Consider the following 22,031-nt stretch of genomic DNA (forward strand, 5'->3'; position numbering starts at 1 on the left):
AAAAGCCAGAGCAAAAAGGGTAGAAAAGGCATAAGGGGAAAAGGAAGACAGTACAGAGGAGAAGGATCAGAGGGAGATGGGACAGGAGCAGCAGAGACAGGCAGGGTCAGAGCTTAGGAATCCCCTTGGCACAGTGATACTCTAGGTCCACCTCTTGAAGAGCCTACAGAAGAGAGGCTCCCGGTGGCTTGGACAGGGAGCTCTGGTGGCCCACCTCACTCTCACAACCCTCATAGCCACTCAGGAGAAGGGTCAGAGGTAGAAAGGTTATTATTCCCATTTCACAGAAGGGGAGACTGAGGCCCAGAACTATACCAGGATCAAACACCAGGACTAAGGCCTCTTGCCACCTGACAGCTTCAGGTTCTAAGTCAAAGCTTCTTTCAGGCCAACTAACAAAGGACCGTTGGCTCAGAATGGCCAAAGCCCTCCCACTGACCCTGTCTGACCACATTCCTGCTCCTTACCCAAGTTCAACTAGGAACAGAGGGAGTGACCCAGAGCCTATTTCAATGGGGCCACAGGCTGCCAGCCATTCCACCCCCAGGCTCTGAATGATCCAAGCCTCAGGCCAGCGGTACCCTGATCCTAAAATACCAGGTCCCTGTGGAGGCCCAGACCTACATCTCCTCCCTCTCTGAGGAGATGCAATGTCACCCAATCCAAGGTTTGGGGGAATCTGAGGGTCATGGAAACCTTCTCCACTGAGCTTGAGCCTGCTGTCCTGGGCCAGACCCAGGAGGTCTCTGTCCAGGTCAGACCCAGACTCAGGGAACTGAGCTTCTTCCAATCCCTTCTCCCTCCTGGCAGACAACTCCCCCTCACAACCTCACTGCCCAAACACCTTGACCCCTCAAGCTGGGATTCCCTCTGGATCAAGCTAAGGCAGACAGAGATGCCTTGATATTAAAAGGCCTAGGACCCAATCTCCCCTCGGGACTCATACTTCCCTCCACTAAAGAGACCCAGGAACGGGGTGGGGGCCTCATGAAGCAACACTCACACTCGGTGCTGAAGAATCCGGGTCTTGGGTTGAAGGTTGTAGCCAGACTGGAACTATTCTAAGACTGGACGGTCCCACCCCCTGCTCCTCAGGGCCTGCCCTCCCACCCACAGTACCCAATTCTCCACGCCTGCCCAGGCACACATCCTTCCCAGGTTCAACAAGCATATGTCATAAATCCTGGAACACTCTGCAAAGGTAAGAAGTGATAGTGGCTGAGGTCAGCTGGCAGTAGCTTCTTTGCCAGTGATGGGGGCAGGGACCTTTCTGAGAGTTGTGTCCAGGGTCATAGGCAGGTTTCCAACAAGGGAAAGAGAGAAAGCAAAAAGGGATCTGGCCGTTTTTTGTTAGAGCAGGACTGAGAGGGCTTGTTGGGCCTCACTGGAGAAATGGCTAAATCCTATGATGATAGAAGCAGGATACAAAAGAGATCTCAACAAGCCTGAATATGAGATATCAATGTTTAGCCTGTACCTGTGCAGAAACAGCTAATAGCAGCTCAGGCTGCATCAACAGAGGTCTAACAGCCAGGAATAAGAATGAATAGTCCTGCTTTTGCCTGTACTGCCCAGACCACCTGGAGTTCTATACCCAAATCAAGGCCCAGCAGAGAACAGTGACCAACTGGGCCAAGTTCAACGGTACATTCAGGATAGGGAAGAGCCTGGAAACCATTTCCTGGGAAGGTTGCCTGAAGGAACTGGATTGCCTGAAGGAACTGGATTGCCTGAGCTCAGGAGTTCGAGACCAGCCTGGGTAACACAGTGAAACCCCATGTCTACTAAAATACAAAAAGTTAGCCAGGCATGGTGGCGTGTGCCTGTAATCCCAGCTACTCAGAAGGCTGAGACAGGAGAATCGCTTGAACCTGGGAGGCGGAGGTTGCAGTGAGCCGAGATCGTGCCATTGCACTCCAGCCTGGGTGACAAAGCGAAACTCCGTCTCAAGAAAAAAAACAGAAGAAGATAGACTCAAGGCCCCTCATCACTGTCTTCTTGTCTCTACAGGGCTGGCCTGAAGCCACGAGGAGAGAATAGTTCTACGGCAAAGCAGAGCCAGGGCCAAGGCACAGACTCACTGGAAAGTAAGTACATATATACTATAAGTAAAAGCTTCAGCCTGGCCAACATAGTGAAACCCCATCTCTCCTAAAAATACAAAAAATGAGCCGGGCGTGGTGGTGCATGCCTGTAATCTCAGCTACTTGGGAGGCTGAGGCATAAGAATGGCTTGAACCCAGGAGGCAGAGGTTGCAGTGAGCCGAGATCGTGCCACTGCACTCCAGCCTGGGCAACAGAGCAAGACCCTGCCTCAACAAAAAAAAAAAAGAAAGAAAGAAAGAAAGAAAAAGCTTGGGCTAGGCACAGTGGCTCAAGCCTGTAATACTAGCACTCTGGAAGGCTGAGGCAGGAGGATCACTTGAGCTCAGGAGTTGAAGACCAGCCTGGGCAACATAGTGAGAACCTATCTCTATTAAAAGAAAAAAAAGAAGAAAGAAAAAAAAAAGAGGCTGGGCACGGTGGCTCACGCCTTTAATCCTAGCACTTTGGGAGGCCAAGGCAGGTGGATCACCTGAGGTCAGGAGTTCGAGACCAGCCTGGCCAACATGGCGAAACCCCGTCAATACCAAAAACAAAAAATTAGCCGGGTTTGGTGGCAGGCGCCTGTAATCCCAGCTACTCAGGAGGCTGAGGCAGGAGAATTGCTTGAACCCAAGAGGCGGAGGTTGCAGTGAGCTGAGATCACGCCACTGCACTCAAGCCTGGGCAACAGAGTGAGACTCTGTCTCAATAAAAAAGAAAGAAAGAAAATAAAAGAAAAAGGCTAATTATTAGTTATTAAGCTTCCTTAGAACAGGCTACCTGGGGAGGAAGGAAGCTCCCCATCACTGGGGATATGCGAGCAGAGGCAAAGTAATCAATTACAGATATGATGGACTAGCTTGCTTCTTTTATTCCTAGGGCTGGCCATTTCTGGGATACTGTGAGTGGGAAATTCAGAGCAAATATAGAAATTCCAAGGTGGAACCAACACTGTAGCCTCAGGGAGTGGGGACAACATACCCTCAGGGTCACAGACCTAGTACTGCTCCAGAGGGACTAAGTACTCCAGCAACCATCTATATCTTAATTCCCTAACTGGTACGCCAAGAACAGGTAATAGGTATGCAAGGTATGCAATAACCTAGCTATTAGAGTACTGATACCATTAGCCCTTGGGGTCAGCCACAAGGGGCAGAGCTAACAGCCTAGTCTGTTTAACTCCATATGCCATACAAATAGTATAATTTTGCTTGGACTATGATTGACTTATACCATGCCTTCCTTTCCCTAGGGCACTGGGCTAGGGAGTCCTAATCATTTATTCAACCAACACTTTCTGGCCAGGCACAGTGGCTCACGCCTATAATCCCAGTGCTTTGGGAGCCGAGGTGGGAGGATCACTTGAGGTCAGGAGTTCAAGACCAGCCTGGGCAACAGTGTGAGACCCCATCTCCACACACATACACAAAAATTAGCTGGGCATGGTTGTGCATACCTATTGCCCTAGCTAGTCAGGAGGCTGAGGCAGGAGGATTACTTATGCCCTGGTGGTTGAGGCTGCAGTGAGCTATGATCATGCCACTGCACTCCAGCCTAGGCAACATAGCGAGACCCCATCTCCACAATTTTTTTTTTAATTAAACTGGGTGTGATGGCTCACATCTGTAGTCCTAACTACTCAGGAGTCTGAGGTTAGGAAGACTGCTTGATCCCAGAAGTTTGAGGCTGCAGTGAGCTATGATCATGCCACTACACTCTGGCCTGGGCAACAGAATGAGACCCTGCCTCTAAAACAAATGAGACTCTGCCTCTAAAAAAAACCCCAAATACTTTCTCACTCAAATGCAGTGCCTGCCTTCAAGGAGATCCCCATCTGATAGGGAAGACAGACACAAATATGATGTGATAGATAACACAGGGAACTGTGGGCACCCTGAGGAGGGAGTGATTACGTTAGCCCCAAGAAGGATAGGGAAGATATTTTAGAGCTAGCTGGGCAGGGTTTTGCGGGATGATCAGGAGTGGCTAGCGTAACAGGAATATCTGATGCATTATCTGAGATAAGTACTAGGTCAGGAACGGGTAATCCTTCCCTTCAGATCGCCTATTCGCCCTTTTCGTCCAGTTCTTTCTAATAGCTCCCAGCCCCAGGTCTCATCAGATTGGGTGTCCATACCTCAACACCCATGTCTACCCACTGACAAATCAGGAGGAGGGGAAACTCCAGTCACATGAAGAAAAGAAGTGGGGCTCCACCTCATACTCACAGCTAGACCCACTGCTAATCCTAGCCATTTCTCTGAAGCAGATGCTCTTTACATGAAGGGGGGATCCAGCTGGCTGGGGCCTTCAGAACTCTGAGGGACCCCAACGGTCCATGTGCAGAACCTGCCTCTTCTCCACCTAGAGCCCCTAGGCTAAGTTCATTTCCTGCCCTGCCTTCCAACCTGACAGTCTCTTCCTCCTCCTCCTTCTGCTCCTCACATTTCATCATCCTCCCTAAACTACCTTCCCATCCTTCTTCTACCTAGAGCTCTACACTAGCCCTGGGAAGGAGCAGGACAGGAATTATCAACCCTATTTTATTTTTTAGAAATGGGGGTCTCACTCTGTCACCAGGCTGAAGTACAGTGAGAAAATCATAGCTCACTCCAGCCTCAGACTTCTAGGCTCAAGCAATCCTCCCACTTCAGGCTCCTGAGGAGCTAGGAACAGGTGCATACCCCCATGCCCAGCTAATCAATTCTATTTCAGACATGAGGAAACTGAGGCTGGGTCTCTGTTTCAGGTAATGTAGAGTCAGTAAATGAATTACAAGTATAACAGAGTTTGACACATGTCCCACCCCACTTACTTTGATATCCTAGAGAAAGTCGCCTTACATCTTTCTTCCTGGCCCCGCACCCCATATCCCTGTCCAGAGGGTACACAGACATCTATGGAATCTTAGAGGCCATGGGACTCACCCCAGGACACATACACACGTACATAATCAGATCTCCATACAGACAGGCACAGATATAGTCTCTCTCACACACGACCCACTCAAACCCATTATATACAGTTATGACCCTCACAATCACACACACGTACACTGAATCACATTCCTACAGAGACAGGCACAAGCCCATAGTGCTACATTAAGAGGCCCAAAATACCCTCTAGCCCAATCCTGTTCTCTCTCCACTTCCCAGAAAACCCTGGGGTTCCAGAATCTGCTCTTCTATGAAGTAAGGATTTGGCTCTAGGTCTGCCCTCTGGACAGGGATATGGGGTGCGGGGCCAGGAAGGAAGATGTAAGACTACTTTCTCTAGGATATCAAAGTAAATGGGGTGGGACATGTGTCAAACTCTGTTATACTTGTAATTCATTTACTGACTCTATATTACACTTCAGTGACTCCAGCCTCCAGAACCTCACAGAAGGCAGAGGGAGACTAACCCTTGAGATTTCAATTTGCAGGCATCCCCCCAGCAGACCCGTATGTTTGATGGGCCCCAGTGGAGAGCTGGCTAATCTTGTTAAAAGATATTCAAGATCTAAAGAAGATCCAGATCCGCCTGAATATGAGGTATCAGTGTCTCCATGCCCTACCCCACAGTGTGTGGCCGTTGTCTCCTTGAAGTGGAAGAGCAGGGACCAGAGGATGCAGAAGAGGAAGGCGACAAGTGGACAGCAGACCGTGACCAGGGCCACCATGGTGAAGCGGAGCCGTACCAGGGTCCCATCCCGATCCAGTGGCAGTGGGACCTGGTACATCTTGTCAGACCTGGGGATGGAGTGGCATGCTGTCAGGGCCCCAGGCAGCAAAGCTGGGACTCAGTGATAAAGTCAGCCCTTGTGCTCAGTCCTAAAATTAGCTGTGTGCTATGGGGTGGGGAGTCTGAGGAGGAAGTCACCTAAACTTGGATAGCTCTTGCCCTGGATGAGGAAGACTGACTCAGAATCCCAAGACAACATTCCACCTCAATTTCAGAGGGAAGACAATGAACCAAATCTGTGCTAGGATAAAGCTTGAATGGATTGGGAGAGCTTCTCCTCACTCCTCTCTGCCTAGCTTGACAGGCCTAGGACTAGAGAAGCTGCTTTAAGTAAGTGTCTCTCTTTATTTCAAGAACCAACCCTAAAACCTACCAGTGGATGGAATGGCCCGTCTCCTCCCCCAGGCCTTTGAGCCTCAGGCCCAGCCTCCAGGCTTCAAGGCCTCTCATCAGCTCTCATTGCTTCCCCACTGGCCCAGGGCCCTTCTGCACCTTCAGTCCCTTCCCAGGCTCTGTGTGCTCTGTGTGCCTGCACCGCAGTCCACAGTGGCAGGGATTCCATGGAAGCTGACAGAACCCCAAGCCCTCTGCTCTCCCAGCCTGCTCCCTCACGTGCCCCCAGGGTGAAAGGCTTTGCAGAATCAGGCCTGGTGCTAGCCTGGGCTGCTGTTTGCTGGAGAGAGCTGCTTGGTCAGCTTCTGGAGGCTTCCCAGTGCCCAGGGGGCTGTCCACATCACCCTCCTGTGAACAGATGAGGGTTCCTGGGGACTGTGATTTCCCCCTTAGATAAGGGTAGCTAAGATCAGGAACTATAACAAATAAGTGTATACCAACAATCCTAGCCCAGCTCCGCACAGTATACAGAAGGGAAAGTTGGGGTAGGAATCTGCTCAGGATCACATAACAAAGAGATACATGTGGGACCCACAAAGAGTTACACACTGCAACTCTGGACTTCCTTGACCCCTTCCTCTCTGTGTCTGAGCTTGAGAAAGGTCAGGTTAGGACTGGAGTGAGAGAGGCAGAAGAGGCACCTGTTCACAGTAGGAAGAAAAGGAAAAACCAAATTCTACATAGATGAGGCAGTTAGCCCTATTCCCATTGTAAAGATAGAGAAACCAAGACACTCAGAGAGAGAAGGGCTCTTCCTCAAAGCCCTATGCTGAGCTGAAGGGAAAGCCATCCCTGGAACGTTGGCTTGTTGTTGCCAAGCTAGGGCTGGCTCCAGACACATAAAGAATATACCCTTCTGGGTTCAAAGGCCTTGTCAAATCAAGTCCCAACTCTTCCTGACCCCACCCACAAGACTCTCCCTTTAGTCCCACCCTCAAAAAGAACCCTGATCTCAGTTAGGTTGGCATCCTGGCATTCCAGAACAAGCCAGGTGGCTACGCCTACACATTCTCACCCATTTTCCCCCAGCTGCCAGGCCTGATCAGGCAGCCTGCTCCAATTGCTCAAGTTCCTCTCTCCCTTTTAGGAGCATCAGGGATCCCAGGGAGCTGGAAGTGGCTCTGGTGACCCTCCGAGAAAAAAAACACATTCCCTGGATCATCCCTAAATGGACTCTAAGTCCCTTAGGGCCCTAGATGGGGAACATCTTCCTCACTCAGCCCAAACCTAGACTCTGCAGTTGCAGTAGCACTAGTCTTCCCTCCCAACATCCTTCCCTGAAGCCTGCAGCTCTAGATCCCTGAGGAACTACTAGGATTCCCAAATTGAAGACTAGATCTTCAGGGAATGAAGAGGCACTGCCCAAATCAGGAGTTGATGAGGAGCTTCAAGGGATAGTCCATTCCAATTCTTGGAGGTATGCCTGGCCTCCCATTTAGCTGTGTGACCTTTGGCAAGCCACTTAACCACTCCAGATCTGTTTCCACAGTTCTGCAACATGGGAATCACATGGTTTAGAATACCTCTAAGGTCCTTCCAACTTGGTCATTCTACTCCACACCTCAGGGTGGAGCTGAAGGCCAATTGTTCAGCCTGCAGATAGTTCTACATTCCTCACAGGTACTACTTAGCTGAAAATTGCTTTCTTTGGAGCTACCTCAGCTCCAAAGTCCCTAGAGATCTTCTCAGCCTCGAGTCTGAACCCACATTTACTGGGTGCCTACGGAATTCTAGGCCCCCTGCTCTGTACTTGATATACATTGTCTCTTTTAATCTCACCATAATTCTATGAGGTAGGTCTACAGCCTGTATATTTCCATTTTACGGATGAGGAAACTGAGGCTCAGGGAGGTTCAAAACACTTACTCAAGGCCAAGGCTAATAAATAGCAGAGCTGCCATTCAAAACTAGTCTATGGGGTTCCAACCCCGGGGCCCCATCCTCCCCACCTAGGACTCCTGACCAGGAGGCCCCGCGGAATAAAGAAGGGAGAGCTCAACCCCTGCACACCCGGCCCCACGCTGGGGAGGGAGAAGAAGGGGGCCAGCTCGGCAAGTCCAGACAGCAGCAGTTCCTGGGAAACAGAGTGTGTGCGATAGGACGGCAGGTACCAGGACTCCCAGAGCGTGGGGCCCGGCCCTGCAGAGGCCGGACCGCGCGGCCAAGCTCCCCTGAGTGGGGCTGCCCGGCAGCCCAGCACATCCATGCCCATACTCACCCACGCGGTGGTGGCGAGACTGCCAGCGGAACCCGGGGACCCGGGGGGCCCGGGGTCGGGGGCTGGCTCTGCGGGCTGGTCAGAGCGCGAACGGCGGGGGCGGGGCCGGCGCTCTCGGGGCGGAACTTAGAGAGGAAACTGCGCCCAGATCCTCCGCTGGCTCCTCCCCGCTTCTGGAGACCCCGACCCCTGGCTCTCCTCCTCAATCCGGCGTGTCCTCAAACCATGCTTTACAGCCCGGGTCTGCCCCCACTAATTTCGGCTGCATGAGGGCAGCCGGAAGAGCTCCGGATACCTGAGTTTTAGCAGGTTGGATAAGCCACCTTGTCGCCTTACCTCTCAGCTGCGTTGCATCACCTGTTGAAAGAACACAAAATTAATTCAACAGGGGCCGGATTTCTCTTTCTCATCCGCCCGTCTCTCCCGCCTCGCACCTCCATTCTAACTGAACTATCCAGCCTCGCCCTTCTGAAACACTAAGCCAGTTTCCTCCCAGCCCTGGCGCCCCTCCCCCAAACTTTGCTCGTCAGGGCGGTTGGGGACATTTCAGCAATGGGAAGAGCACCTTTGCAGGCCACTAGTGAGAGACCCGGTGAAGCACATCCCAGAAACTCTGGCCTAGTGCTGTTCCCGCCTTTGTTCAGGAGAGGGCGCCCTGTCCTACATAGCGCAGAAAGAGGATTTCCAGCCACCAGCCTCGGGTCTCCCCACAATGAGAGGATTGATCCCCCAAAACCAGCTGCCAGAGTTCCCTCCCTACCCTGACCATGACTGACCCATAAAAGAGCTTCAGGGGGACCCCTGGCTCCCTTTGCAAAGACCATCCTACCCCAACAGGGAAGGAGGGGGAAGGGACCAAGAATCCCTCCTGCAAGCATACTGGGGGGTAGTCAGAGCATCTGCAGCGGGTGGAGGACCTCTAACCTAGCCATAGCTAACATCGCACTTTTCCACTTAAATCCTCACAGCAATAACACATTCTGAACACCCAGTATATCCCAGGCACTCTTACTTTTTATCTCATTTATTTAATCCTCATTAAAACCCTGTGAGGGCCAGGCGCGGTAGGTCACGCCTGTAATCCCAGCACTTTAGGAGGCTGAGGCGGGCGGATCACCTGAGGTCAGGAGTTTGACACCAGCCTGGCCAACATGGCGAAACCCCGTCTCTACTAAAAATACAAAAATTAGCCGGGCACGGTGGCGGGTGCCTGTAATCCCAGCTACTTGGGAGGCTGAGGCAGGAGAATCGCTTGAACCCGGGAGGCGGAGGTTGCAGTGAGCTGAGATCGTACCACTGCACTCAAGCATGGGCGACAAGAGCGAAACTCCGTCAAAAAAAAAAAAAAAAAAAACCTGTGAAAATAGATACGATCTCGGCTCACTGCAACCTCCGCCTCCAGGGTTAAAGCGATTCTCCTGCCTCAGCCTCCCGAGTACTGGAATTACAGGCGCCCGCTACCGCGCCCAGCTAATTTTTGTAGTTTTTAGTAGAGGCGAGGTTTTGTCATTTTGGCCAGGCTGGTGTCAAACTCCTGACCTCGTGATCTGCCCTGGCCTCGGCTTCCCAAAGAGCTGGGATTACAGGTGTAAACCACCGCGCCTGGCCTTTTTTTTTTTTTGTCTTTCTTTCTTTTTTTTTTTTTTTTGGAGACAGAGTCTCACTCTGTCACCCAGGCTGGAGTGCAGTGCCACGATCTCGGCTCACTGCAACCTCCACCTCCCAGGTTCAAGCAATTCTCCTATCTCAGCCTCCCGGGTAGCTGGGACTACAGGCGGCACCACCATGCCCGGCTAATTTTTGTACTTTCAGTAGACACCGGGTTTCGCCATATTGGTCAGGCTGGTCTCGAATTCCTGACCTCAGGTGATCTACCTGCCTTGGCCTCCCAAAGTGCTGGGATTACAGGCATGAGCCCCCGCCAGTAGATACTATTTAATATCCTCATTTTACAATGGAAAACAGGGAAACCAAGTTACCTACTTACACAGCTAATAAATACCAGAACCAGGACTCAAGTCTGGTACCTGAGATAATTCACATAATCCACTATATGCTGTTAATGCCACTTAGCATTTGTTGATTAATTTGTCAGAGCTCTTTTTCATGTGTTCACTTTTGTTCATTCACCCAGCCTAGGCCCTCTCTTTGACAGGCCTCATGTGGAGCAATGGTGGAGGACCCAGAGATACCTCAGATGCACTCTGAGGGGCTCTGAAGTCTGGAGAGAGTGCGCACTCAGAGTGTCTTATTCTAAAAACTACTTTGCTTGATTTTGAGTTCTCCCCTATCCTGTTCTTTAAGGTCCCAGGACAAATGGACTAGCAAAACTTTACAAAAAGAACTACCTCTTTCCAAATTTGGCAACTAGATTCAGGTTTTCTGCCTTGGGGCTTCATGTCATCCTCTTTGTCTAGCTCCAACCAGGGGTGTCTGCTCCTGGCCATTGTTCCCTATCTTGACAGCTTGTCTGTTCTCTTGGCCCTAAGTACCATTCCCTAAGGCTGGGTCCCCTCTCCCTGCCTCTAGACTACCCTCAATGCCCAAACCTTGAGGTGCTCTAATTTAGATTAATTCTTTAATTCTCTGGTGATTTGGGAAATACGGGCAATTCTCCATATAGCCCTGAGCCTCTGTTTCCTCGTCTATAAAATGGTTTTATTTATTTATTTATTTGAAACAAGGTCTTGCAGGGCGCAGTGGCTCACATCTGTAATCCCAGTACTTTGGGAGGCCAAGGTGGGCAGATCACAAGGTCAAGAGATCGAGAGAATCCTGGCCAACATGGTGAAACCCTGTCTCTACTAAAAACACAAAAATTAGCTAGGCGTGATGGCACGCACCTGTAGTCCCAGCTACTTGGGAGGCTGAGGCAGGAGAATCGCCTGAACCTGGGAGGCAGAGGTTGCAGTGGGCCGAGATCGCGCCGCTGCACTACAGCCTGAAGACAGAACAAGACTGTGTCTCAAAAAAAAAAAAGGTTTCACTGTCTTGCCCAGGCTGGTCTTGAACTCCTAGGCTCAAGCAATCCTCCTTCCTTGGCCTCCCAAAGTGCTGGGATTACAGGCATGAGCCACTGTGTCCAGCCTGTAAAATTGATTTAGGAATATCCACACTGGGTGTGGTGGCTTACACCTGTAATCCCAAGCACTTTGGGAGGCCAAGGCAGGAGGATCACTTGAGCCCAGGAGTTCAAGACCAGCCTAGGCAACATGGCGACACCATCTCTACCAAAAAATACAAAAAATTAGCTGGGTATGGTGGCACACACTTGTATTCCCAGCTGCTCGGGAGGCTGAGGTGGGAGGATTGCTTGAACCCTGGAGGCAGAGGTTGCAGTCAACTGAGATCATACCACTCCACAACAGCCTGAGTGACAGAGCAACACCCAGTCTCAAAAAAAAAAAAAAAAAAAAAAAAAAAGGAATATCCACATCATAGGGTTGTTGTATTAGAGGTAATTTAGCAGTGTGCCAGCCATGTGGAAGGTACTCAATACATGATGGTCATTATGATTAGACATGTCAGCCACAGTGTGAACTTGTCCTGAACTTTTTTTGTATTGTTTGACCTTGGCTGTCACCAACCCTTTCTGAATCTCTTTATTTCACTGTCAGTTTGAAAGACCTCGCCTACCTTGATTTATGTGAAGGAAGATAAAAGAAATAAAAAGAGTTCTTGGGCCGGGTGCGGTGGCTCATGCCTGTAATCCCAGCACTTTGGAAGGCTGAGGTGAGCAGATCACCTGAGGTCAGGAGTTCGAGACCAGTCTAGCCAACGTGACAAAACCACATCTCTACTAAAAATACAAAAATTAGCCAGGCCTGGTGGCGGGCGCCTGTAATCCCAGCTACTTGGGTGGCTAAAGCAGGAGAATCGCTTGAACCCAGGAGGCGGAGGTTGCAGTGAGCCAAGATTGCGCCACTGCACTCCAGCCTGGGTGATGGTGCGAGACTCCACCTCAAAAAAATAAATAAATACAAACTAAAAATAAAAATACAAAATACAAAAATAAAAAGAAAGAAAATATTTGTTGGGTTGATTTAATGGAACTGGGTTTTGAAGAATGGGCAGTATTTAGACAGGTAAGCAGAGATTGAGGAATTGCTAGAAAGGGGACACAGTGAGCATGGCTGGGGTAGGTATAAAGGCAGGGACATAGACTGCTAAAGACATCCAGCTTTAGACCAAGCTCTGCCACTGCCTCCTGGGAAGCCTCAGGAAAATCAGTGTTCTTCCTGGGTTGAGGAGGAGTTATTCTTGTTCTTCTCAAAGATCTTTTTCATGACCAAGACATCCTTCCTGGATGGCTTTAAACCACCCACCCCCAGCTCACTCATCTTGCTCTAGCCTCACTCTGACTCAGACAGCAATTAAATCTTCCCCTGTTCATCTGCTTGCTTCCCTGTTCATCTAGCTTGGAATGTTCTCTCTTCCTGCCTCCATCTCAGGAAACTCTATCCTACCTGTAAAGGTATTTATTAGCATGACACTTTGGTAAGTTAAGAATGCATGTGGTAATTTCTAGGGAGATCACTAAAATAATACTAATAGGAAAAGAGAATTTAACTTTCAAACTGGTATAGTGGGAAAAATGGGCCAGGCATGGTGGCTCATGCCTGTAATCCCAGCACTTTGGGAGGCTGAGGCAGGTGGATCGCCTGAAGTCTGGAGTTTGAGTCCAGCCTGGCCAACATGATAAAATCTTCTTTCTACTAAAAATGCAAAAATTAGCCAGGCGTGGTGCACGCGCCTGAAGTCCCAGCTACTAGGAAGGCTGAGGCACGAGAATCACTTGAACCTGGGAGGCAGAGGCTGCAGTGAGTCATGATCGCGCCACTGCACTCCAGCCTGGGCGACACAGTGAGACTGTGTCTCAAAATATATATATATATAGCAGTAAATTCATTAAATGCATTAGACTAAATGTTCTGGTTAAAAACCAAAGTATTGACTGGGCACGGTGGCTCAGGCCCACAATCCCAACACTTTGGGAGGCCAAGGTAGGTGGAACATTTAATGTCAGGAGCTTGAGACCAGCCTGGCCCATATGGTGAAACCTCATCTCTACTAAAAATATAAAAATTAGCCTGGCATGATGGTGGAAGCCTGTAATCCCAGCTACTTGGGAGGCTGAGGAATGAGAATTGCTTGAACCCGGGAGGCGGAGGTTGCAGTGAGCCGAGACTGTGCCGCTGCACTCCAGCCTGGGTGACAGAGTGAGACTCCATCTCAAAAAAACAAAACAAAAATGGCCGGGCGCGGTGGCTCACGCCTGTAATCCCAGCACTTTGGGAGGCCGAGGTGGGTGGATCATGAGATCAGGAGATCGAGACCATCCTGGCTAACATGGTGAAACCCCGTCTCTACTAAAAAAAAATACAGGGCTGGGTGCGGTGGCTCACGCCTATAATCTCAGCACTTTGGGAGGCCGAGGTGGGCAGATCACCTGAGGTCGGGAGTTCAAGATCAGCCTGGCTAACATGGTGAAACCCTGTCTCTACTAAATATACAAAGTTAACTGGGCATGGTGGCGCATGCCTGTAGTCCCAGCTACTCGGGAGGCTGAGGCAGGAGAATCGCTTGAACCCAGGAGGCGGAGGTTGCAGTGAGCTGGGATCATGCCACTGCACTCCAGCCTGGGTGACAGAGTGAGACTCTGTCTCCAAAAAAAAAAAAAAAAAATTAGCTGGGCGCGGTGGCGGGCGCCTGTAGTCCCAGCTACTCGGGAGGCTGAGGCAGGAGAGAATGGCGTGAACCTGGGAGGCGGAGATTGCAGTGAGCCGAGATGGTGCCACTGCACTCCAGCCTGGGCTAAAGAGCGAGTCTCCATCTCAAAAAAAAGAAACAAAACAAAACAAAATACAAAGTATTCTGCCCATGTCATAGACAAGGAATTGGGGCAGAGAAGAGTTAAATAACTTAGGCAAGATATAAAAAGTAGCAGATCTACAACTTGAACTTAGCTCTGACTCCAGCTCTGCTGCTTCTCTGGAAAGAAGTCTCATCCTTCCACAATTCTGCAGTCCTTACAGGTCTGTCTCCTCCCTAACCACCAATCCTTCACAGCTGCATAGTGAGTTCTCAAGCCATGTGTATGATACTGGGGCTCCCAGGACAAAGCTGGACTTTCCTTGGCCAGAATAGTGTTGAGCTGTGGACATCTCTGGGCTCATGATGTCCAGGACAAGGCTTGGCTCCAAAAGGGTTTGTAAGCATGCATCAAACTCCTTGTCTTTAGAATGGAAGAAGGAAGATGATGATACCTAAAAGAGGTGTTATCAGAATTTAGACAGAGTAGGAGTGTGGGAAGGAACCCCTGGCTTCACAAAGATGTCCTTCCCCAGCCAGGAATCCTGGGAATAATGAGCCATGGGCCACTTGCCTACCAATGTACCCAACAACGTATCTTTAGAAATCACCAAAGTCACAGGAAATTCTTCCCTGGAGTATTCCTCATCCAGTACGTATTCCTCCAGTATTTCCACAAGTATGCACTATTTTCCTGCACACCTACTTGTACTTTGGACTGAATGTACTCATTTGCTTACTCATTCAAGACATTTCTTTCAGAACCATTTTATAGCAAAAAAAAAAAAAAAAAGGAAAATAAATAAAAGAAAAAAAGACATTTCTGAGTCCTCTTTCAAAGTGTCAGAATCCATGTCTTAGAATATTTAGAATGGGAACTCAACATTTTTATTTATTTATTTATTTATTTATTTATTTATTTATTTATAGACAGAATCTCCCTCTGTCACACAGGCTGAGGCCGGAGTATGGTGGTGCAATCTTGGCTCACTGCAACCTCCACCTCCTGGGTTCAAGTGATTCTCCTGCCTCAGCCTCCCGACTAGCTGGGATTACAGGCGTGGGCCACTACGCCTGGCTAATTTTTTTATTTTTAGTAGAGATGAGGTTTCGCTGTGTTGGCCAGGCTGGTCTTGAACTCCTGATCTCCGGTGATCTGCCCGCCTCGGCCTCTCAAAGTGCTGGGATTACAGGAGTGAGCCACTGTGCCCGGAAACATTTTTTTTTTTTGAGATGGAGTCTTGCTCTGTCGCCCAGGCTGGAGTGCAGTGGTGCGATCTTGGCTCACTGCAAGCTCTGCCTCCCAGGTTCACGGCATTCTCCTGCCTCAGCCTCCCGAATAGCTGGGACTACAGGCGCCTGCCACCGCGCCCGGCTAATTTTTTGTATTTTTAGTAGAGACGGGGTTTCACCGTGTTAGCCAGGATGGTCTTGATCTCCTGACCTCGTGATCCGCCCGCCTCGGCCTCCCAAGGTGCTGGGATTACAGGCTTGAGCCACCATGACCGGCCGGGATACATTTTTAAATAATGCAAACAATACCATTTATTGAGGCCTTATGTGTGCCAGATACTATGCTAAGTGCTTTAAATGTATTCTCTTTTAATTCTCACTACGACCCTGTAAGGCAAATGTGGTTGTTATCTCCATTTTATACAAAAGAAAATTGAGGTTCAGAGGGATTAGGAAATTTGCCCAAATTTCTTTTTCTTTCCTTTCTTTTCTTTTTTTTTGAAGACAGACTTTCACTCTTGTTGCCCACGCTGGAGTGCAATGGCGCCATCTCAGCTCACCGCAACCTCTGCCTCCCCGGTTCAAGCAATTCTCCTCCCTCAGCCTCCCAAGTAGCTGGGATTACAGGCATGAGCCACCACACCCGGCTAATTTTTTGTATATTTAGTAGAGACAGGATTTCACCATGTTGGCCAGGCGGGTTTCAAACTCCTGACCTCAGGTGATCCACCTGCGTCAGCCTCCAAAAGTGCTGGGATTACAGGCGTGAGCCACCGTTCCCGGCAGGAAATTTGCCTAAATTTCTTTTTTTTTTTTTTGAGACGGAGTCTCACTCTGTGGACCAGGATGGAGTGCAGTGGCTCGATCTCAGCTCACTGCAACCTCTGCCTCCCAGGTTCAAGCAATTCTCCTGCCTCAGCCTCCTAAGTAGCTGGGACTACGGGGCGTGCCACCACACCCCGGCTAATTTTTTTTGTATTTTTAGTAGAGACGGGGTTTCCCTCTGTTAGCCAGGCTGGTCTCGATCTCCTGACCTCGTGATCCGCCCGCCTCGGCCTCCCAAAGTGCTGGGATTACAGGCGTGAGCCATCCCGCCTGGCCCAAATTTCTTAATTAAATTAAACTGAATTAAATTTAATTAATAAATAAATTTAAACTGAATTAAATGAAATCTGCATCCAGATTTAAACCAGGGTTCTCTGACTCAAAGTCCAACACTTCTACTAATCCCCAACTGAAGAAAATAATTCACTCATTCGTGCATCAAATATCTAATGTGTACCAACTATGTGCCCTGCCTTAGGGACACCAAAATAAGTCAGTAGAGGAGAGGCTTAAAAATAATTGGGCTTGGAGATTAATGGGCAAGAAATCAAATGTTCTAGAGGGCAGTTATGAAGCTACTGTAACTATCTAGGGAGAGTTAATGACTTTCTAAAGTCCAGCAAAGGCAAGGGAGTGTGGTTGTAAAGGAGGGCTGTTTTGGATGGAGGAGTTGGGGGAAGATGGCTGCAGTCAGTTGTTTAAAGTAACTTTACTATTTGGCCAACCACATATTGATTTTCTTCTTCCTTCAAGTATCTACTGAGCACCTACAATGTACCATGTTTCTTCCATCCACCATCTTATTCCATCTTTACAACCCACCACCTTTTTTTTTTCCCCCAGTTGGAGGCTCCCTCTGTTTGTTGCCCAGGCGGGAGTGGCGTGACTGTAATCACAGCTCACTGCAGCTTTAACCTCTTGGGCTCAAACGATCCTCCTACTTCAGCCTCCCTAGTAGCTGGGACTACAGGCGCTTGCCACCACACCTGGCCTTGGTTAATTTTTTGTATAGGTGGGGACTCACTATGTTGCCCGAGCTTGTCTCGAACTCCTGGGTTCAAGTGATCCTCCTACCTTGAACTCCCCAGTGCTGGGATTACAGGCGTGAGCCACCACTCCCAGTCTCCCATTTTTTAAACAAACAAATCAATTATCTCTAATCCCTTGCCATCACCGAAAACCCAGATGGCTTTAAACTCATTTACATTTTAGGTAAAGCCCAGTTCAATTTTGCATTCATGTCTCACAAAGAGGTAGTGGTGGAGGTTTTTTTAAAAATTTTTTTGAGATCACTCTGGAGCGCGGTGGCAGGATCTCCGCTCACTGTAATCTCCGCCTCCCTGGTTCAAGCGATTCTCGTGCCTCAGCAAACCGAGAAGCAGCTGGGATTATAGGTGCCCACCACCATGCCTGACCAATTTTTGTATTTTTAGTAGAGACATGGTTTGCATCATGTTGGCCAGGCTGGTCTCGAACTCCTGGCCTCAAATGATCTGCCCGCCTCAGCCTCCCAAAGTGCTGGGATTACAGGCGTGAGCCACCAGCCCGGCCAGTATACGCTTTGCTTTCTGCGCACAGCTCCTGCTATGAGACTCTAAGTCACTAAACAGGTCTAGTTTCTAGAAAATGCCCACCTTTCACTCGAGGCCCCAGGAGGACTTCCAAGAGCCCAAGGCACAGAAAACCGAGGGTAAATAATAGGATACAAAGTGACAACGCTTTAACAGAGGCCTGCCCAAGCATTAGCTCAACTCGTTGGGAAAGCTTGGCAAATGTATCACTGAGAAGATGGGAACATTTGAAATACCCGTCCTTTAAGAATAAGTAGGGGTTCGGCTGGGCGCGGTGGCTCACGCCTGTAAGGCCAGCACTGTGGGAAGCAGAGGTGGGCGGATCACCTGAGTTCCGGAGTTCGAGACCAGCCTGGCAAACATGGCGAAACCCCGTCTCTACTAAAAATACAAAATTAGCCGGGCGCGGCGGCGAGTGCCTGTAATCCTAGCTACACGGGAGGCTACGGCAGGAGAATCTCTTGTACCTGGGAGGCGGAGATTGCAGTGAGCCGAGATCGTGCCACTGCACTCCAGCCTGGGAGAAAGAGGGGACAGACCAAGACTCCATCTCAAAAAAAAAAAAAAAAAAAAAGTAGTTCATGGGCGAGGTGGCTCACGTCTGTAATCCCAGCACTTTGGGAGGCCGAGACGGGTGGATCACTTGAGGTCAGGAGTTCGAGACCAGCCTGACCAACACGGTGAAACCTCCGTCTCTACTATAAATACAAAAATTAGCTGGGCCTGGTGGCGGACGCCTGTAATCCCAGCTACTTGGGAGGCTAAGGCAGGAGAATCGCTTGAACCCGGGAGGCAGAGGTTGCAGTGAGCCGAGATTGCGCCAATGCACTCCAGCCTAGGCGACAACGCGAGACTTCATCTCAAGAGAAAAAGAAAAAAAAAGAATTAGGGATTCTCCACGTGCAGCTGGGAAAGACGTTCCAACAATCCTCATTTGTACCAGGCCCTTTGGTGGGACAGTCCCTTAGGGCATCTCTAATGCTCCTAATGTCTATCCTAGAAATTCAGGGAGGGAAAGAATGTGCTGGGGCAAGCATGGGTCAGGAGAGAATAGGGTCAGGATTTAGGGCCCTGAAGCAGCCTCAGGCAAACTCTTTGGACAGACAGACCTTCCAAGAGGGCCCTCAGGCTCCGCACGTGGTCTGGGCAGGAAGTGCGGGCAGAGAGACTAGGAAGCCTTCCCAGCAGCGCCCGCGGACCGGGGCAAGGAAAGGGTCGAATAGTTACCATGCCATTCTGGGGCCGTCCCTCTGATTGGCCCGAGCTCCCTCAGCCCGTGTCGCAGCGCTCCAAGGAAGGGGGCGGAGTCTCTATGTTGCGTCACCACTCTTCCCGACACCCCGCCGGTGCTTCCCAATCTAGCCATTCACAAGCCCACTTCGAGAGGCCCTGTGTGACGTCACGACTCGCTCCCGCCAACCGCGGCGGCGAGGGGCGGGACTCCACGGCCCTCTCACCGCTCCTACCCTGTGCCTCCCCGAACTCCTTGTGCCCCTCCTCTTCCCTCTCGCCCCTTCCCCCCTCACGTTCGGTTTCAAAAGACGCGTTGCCCAATGAATAACAGGGTCGACCCAGAGTGGCGGCCGCATCCACCAATTCGCGGACGGCGAGGGCGGAGCGCTCGCAACGAGCCTCTGACGCCGGGCGGCGTGTGACGCAGTGGGGCCCTCTGCGCGCTGCGCCCGAAGCGGCGGTCGGTAGCAGGGGTGGTAGCGGCGGCGGCGACGGTTTCGTGGGGGCCGCGCGCTCCTCTGTGAGCGGCGGGTGGCATACGGGCCTGGGCCCGGACTCCTGACACTTCCCCTTCCTCACCGAACCGCGGTAAGTCGGGAGCCCGAGCTGCAGCGGCCGAGACCGGCAGGTTTCTCCTCCCTTCCAGGCGGGCGGACGCGCGGGGCGTCCCAGGGCCTCTCCGCTTCGAAGTCTCGCGCCGCGGCGCGACCTTCTGGCCTCAGAGAGGGGCGGTACTGAGGGCCCGGAGGCCGGGAGGCCCGGGTTTGGAGGCCCTGGGAGAGAATGGATATCAGTGGGGTCTAGGCCTGGAGGTCTACAGTTGCTGCCCACGCGAGTGGGCGTTTGTCTGGTTGTACTCATTCATTCAGTGGTGTAGGAACCCCACGGTGGGCTGGCCTTTCCGGGGTCAGCGCCTTGAGACCCTGAATACGGTCTGCCCCGCACTTCCTTGACCGTCATGTGGGCCTGGGCTTTATTTGCCTTGGCTTCTCCATAAGGGAAGTGGGCACCCCGAGGATTATGGTGAGTCCGAAGTTTGGGAGATTTTTAAGATAATATCTGAGAATAGGAGTCGGTTCGGTGGAGCAAAAGGTTCTTTTCTATTTTCCCACGTGTTCAGTGTAAAAGCCAGATGAGGAGAAAGATTGAGTTTCTGGATTACTATAGCCATAAGGACTTTAGAAATTGTTTAAGTCAATCCGCCTACCTTACATCAGTTTTGTAGATGGGGAAACCGAGGTCCGGAGTAACAGGCAGGATTAGCCAATGCCAGATCTTTGACAGTCTAAAAATTTTTCTACTACCTCATCCTCCCTGGATATTTCAGTCTCCCATTATTAAGAATTCCCTTTAGGAGGTCGGTGCGGCATGGACATTAGGTAGCTAAACGTAGATACAGTCTTCACAGCGTTTTCCGTTTAGTTGCTACCAGCTCTGTTCACGGGTAAGGTGGAAGCTTCGTTAGTGGTACCCTAACCTAGACCTTGAGAACTAAACTTAGAAGATGGTTAAAGAATGTCAGCGTTGTTATGTATCGGAAACAAATCGATAAAACTACAAGCCATTGTTTCCCTTTCTAAATCTGAATTTTTTTGACTTGTGTCAGCTGATGAGGACTCGGAGTCAGTTAGGGATTTATAACAGTACTGGCATAGAAAGCAGGAAATATTGACAAGACTTAGAAAGCCAGGCAGGAGTCCGTTTGTAGTAGTTGTACCTCGGAACTCATGGCTCTTTTCAGGTACAGAATTCAAAGTGAAGTATTATAGTAGAATAAGGTGAGGAAATAAAACTCCGTTTTGGAGGAAGAAGCTAACTGGAATAAAGAGAGAAAAGAGCAGTGATCATTCCCTGTGACGGTCTTGTCAATTCAAACAGAAACTCGAATTAACTGGGTTACAGTATGTTTACCTGGTGGAGGAAGTTAGGGTACTTAAAAACCAAAACTAGAGGTTGGACAGGATAAAGGTACTGGGAAATGCTTGGGTAAAATTATTATTTTTGACTCTTCAGATTTGATGAAATTGAATTAGTCGACCCTTGGTTCTGTTCACATCAGTAAGATTGTTACTTTGCTCTTGTATAGATGACAAAGCATAAACTCAAAACTAGTAGTGCAGAAGAGAATCGTAGTCTAAATAAATAGTAAAACGTGAACAGGGTATGTTTTCCGTGACATTTTCTCAGTTCAAGCATCACCCTCTTCTGGGAAGCTTTTCTTGGCATTCTCTTCTCTGCAAGCTTCCATAACACTTATTTGATACTTCTATTTATAGCACATATCATTTTTATTTTAGCTGTTTTTTTTATTAGGCTGGTAAAATATTTTCATCTTATCTTTGTTGTCCAGTTGCTTGCCACATAGTAGGCCCTCAGTAAGTGTGTTTACTTGAATGAATAGACAAATATGGAGGAGTTATACCTAACAGTAGTCAATAGAGAGGCTCCTGAAATATGGGGCCCAGATAAGATGGTTCCTGCTGTTTATATGTTATGTGATACTTTGGTCCCTGACATTTATTTGTTTATTTATTTATTTAATGAGATAGGGTCTCACTCCATCACCCAGGCTAGAGTGCAGTGGCGCAATCTCGGTTCACAGCAGCCTCTACCTCCTGGGCTCAAACAATCCTCCCACCTCAGCCTCCCAAGTAGCTGGGACCACAGGTGTGCACCACCGTACCCAGCTAATATTTTTTTGTATTTTTTGGGTAGAGACAGGGTTTCGCAATGTTGCCCAGGCTGGTATCGAATTCCTGGGCTCAAGCCATCCCCCACCTCAGCCTCCCAAATTGCTGGGATTACAGGTATGAGCCACTGTGCCCAGTCAGTACCTGACTTTGTTTATGTCTACTAGGTCCTAGATAACTAAGAGCAAGTAGAATTTTTAAGGAACTAAATTTACAGCTTTGAAAAATTATATTATTTTCTTGTAATAT

The 22,031-nt window shown here is 49.7% G+C and overlaps 2 protein-coding genes across 24 annotated transcripts in view; one reads left to right on the top strand and one right to left on the bottom strand.

Moving 5' to 3' along the window:
- The window catches only part of PGAP2 (post-GPI attachment to proteins 2), a 28,221-nt gene extending 8,872 nt beyond the window's left edge, over positions 1-19,349 (bottom strand). For 3 of the 22 annotated variants that reach the window (XM_054440135.2, XM_054440139.2, XM_063671973.1), the window contains exons 1-2: positions 8,420-8,549; positions 5,642-5,816 (exon numbers count right to left, since the gene is read on the bottom strand). In XM_054440135.2, coding sequence (XP_054296110.1) covers positions 5,642-5,806 — 165 coding nt within the window. In that variant the 5' untranslated portion in view covers positions 5,807-5,816; positions 8,420-8,549. Of the gene's footprint in view, positions 1-5,641; positions 5,817-8,419; positions 8,715-8,755; positions 8,777-8,853; positions 8,892-8,962; positions 9,052-19,058 lie in introns of those variants that run through there. The other 19 variants (XM_063671976.1, XM_054440125.2, XM_054440142.2 and 16 more) reach the window with 17 other exon arrangements.
- A 156-nt stretch (positions 19,350-19,505) lies between these two features.
- The window catches only part of NUP98 (nucleoporin 98 and 96 precursor), a 121,586-nt gene continuing 119,060 nt past the window's right edge, over positions 19,506-22,031 (top strand). For both annotated transcript variants that reach the window (XM_063671964.1, XM_054440114.2), the window contains exon 1: positions 19,506-19,680. The gene's annotated coding sequence lies outside the window, so the exon portion shown is untranslated. The remainder of the gene's footprint in view (positions 19,681-22,031) is intronic.

Source organism: Pongo pygmaeus, chromosome 9 (assembly GCF_028885625.2).
Source record: "Pongo pygmaeus isolate AG05252 chromosome 9, NHGRI_mPonPyg2-v2.0_pri, whole genome shotgun sequence".
Taxonomy (NCBI): domain Eukaryota; kingdom Metazoa; phylum Chordata; class Mammalia; order Primates; family Hominidae; genus Pongo; species Pongo pygmaeus.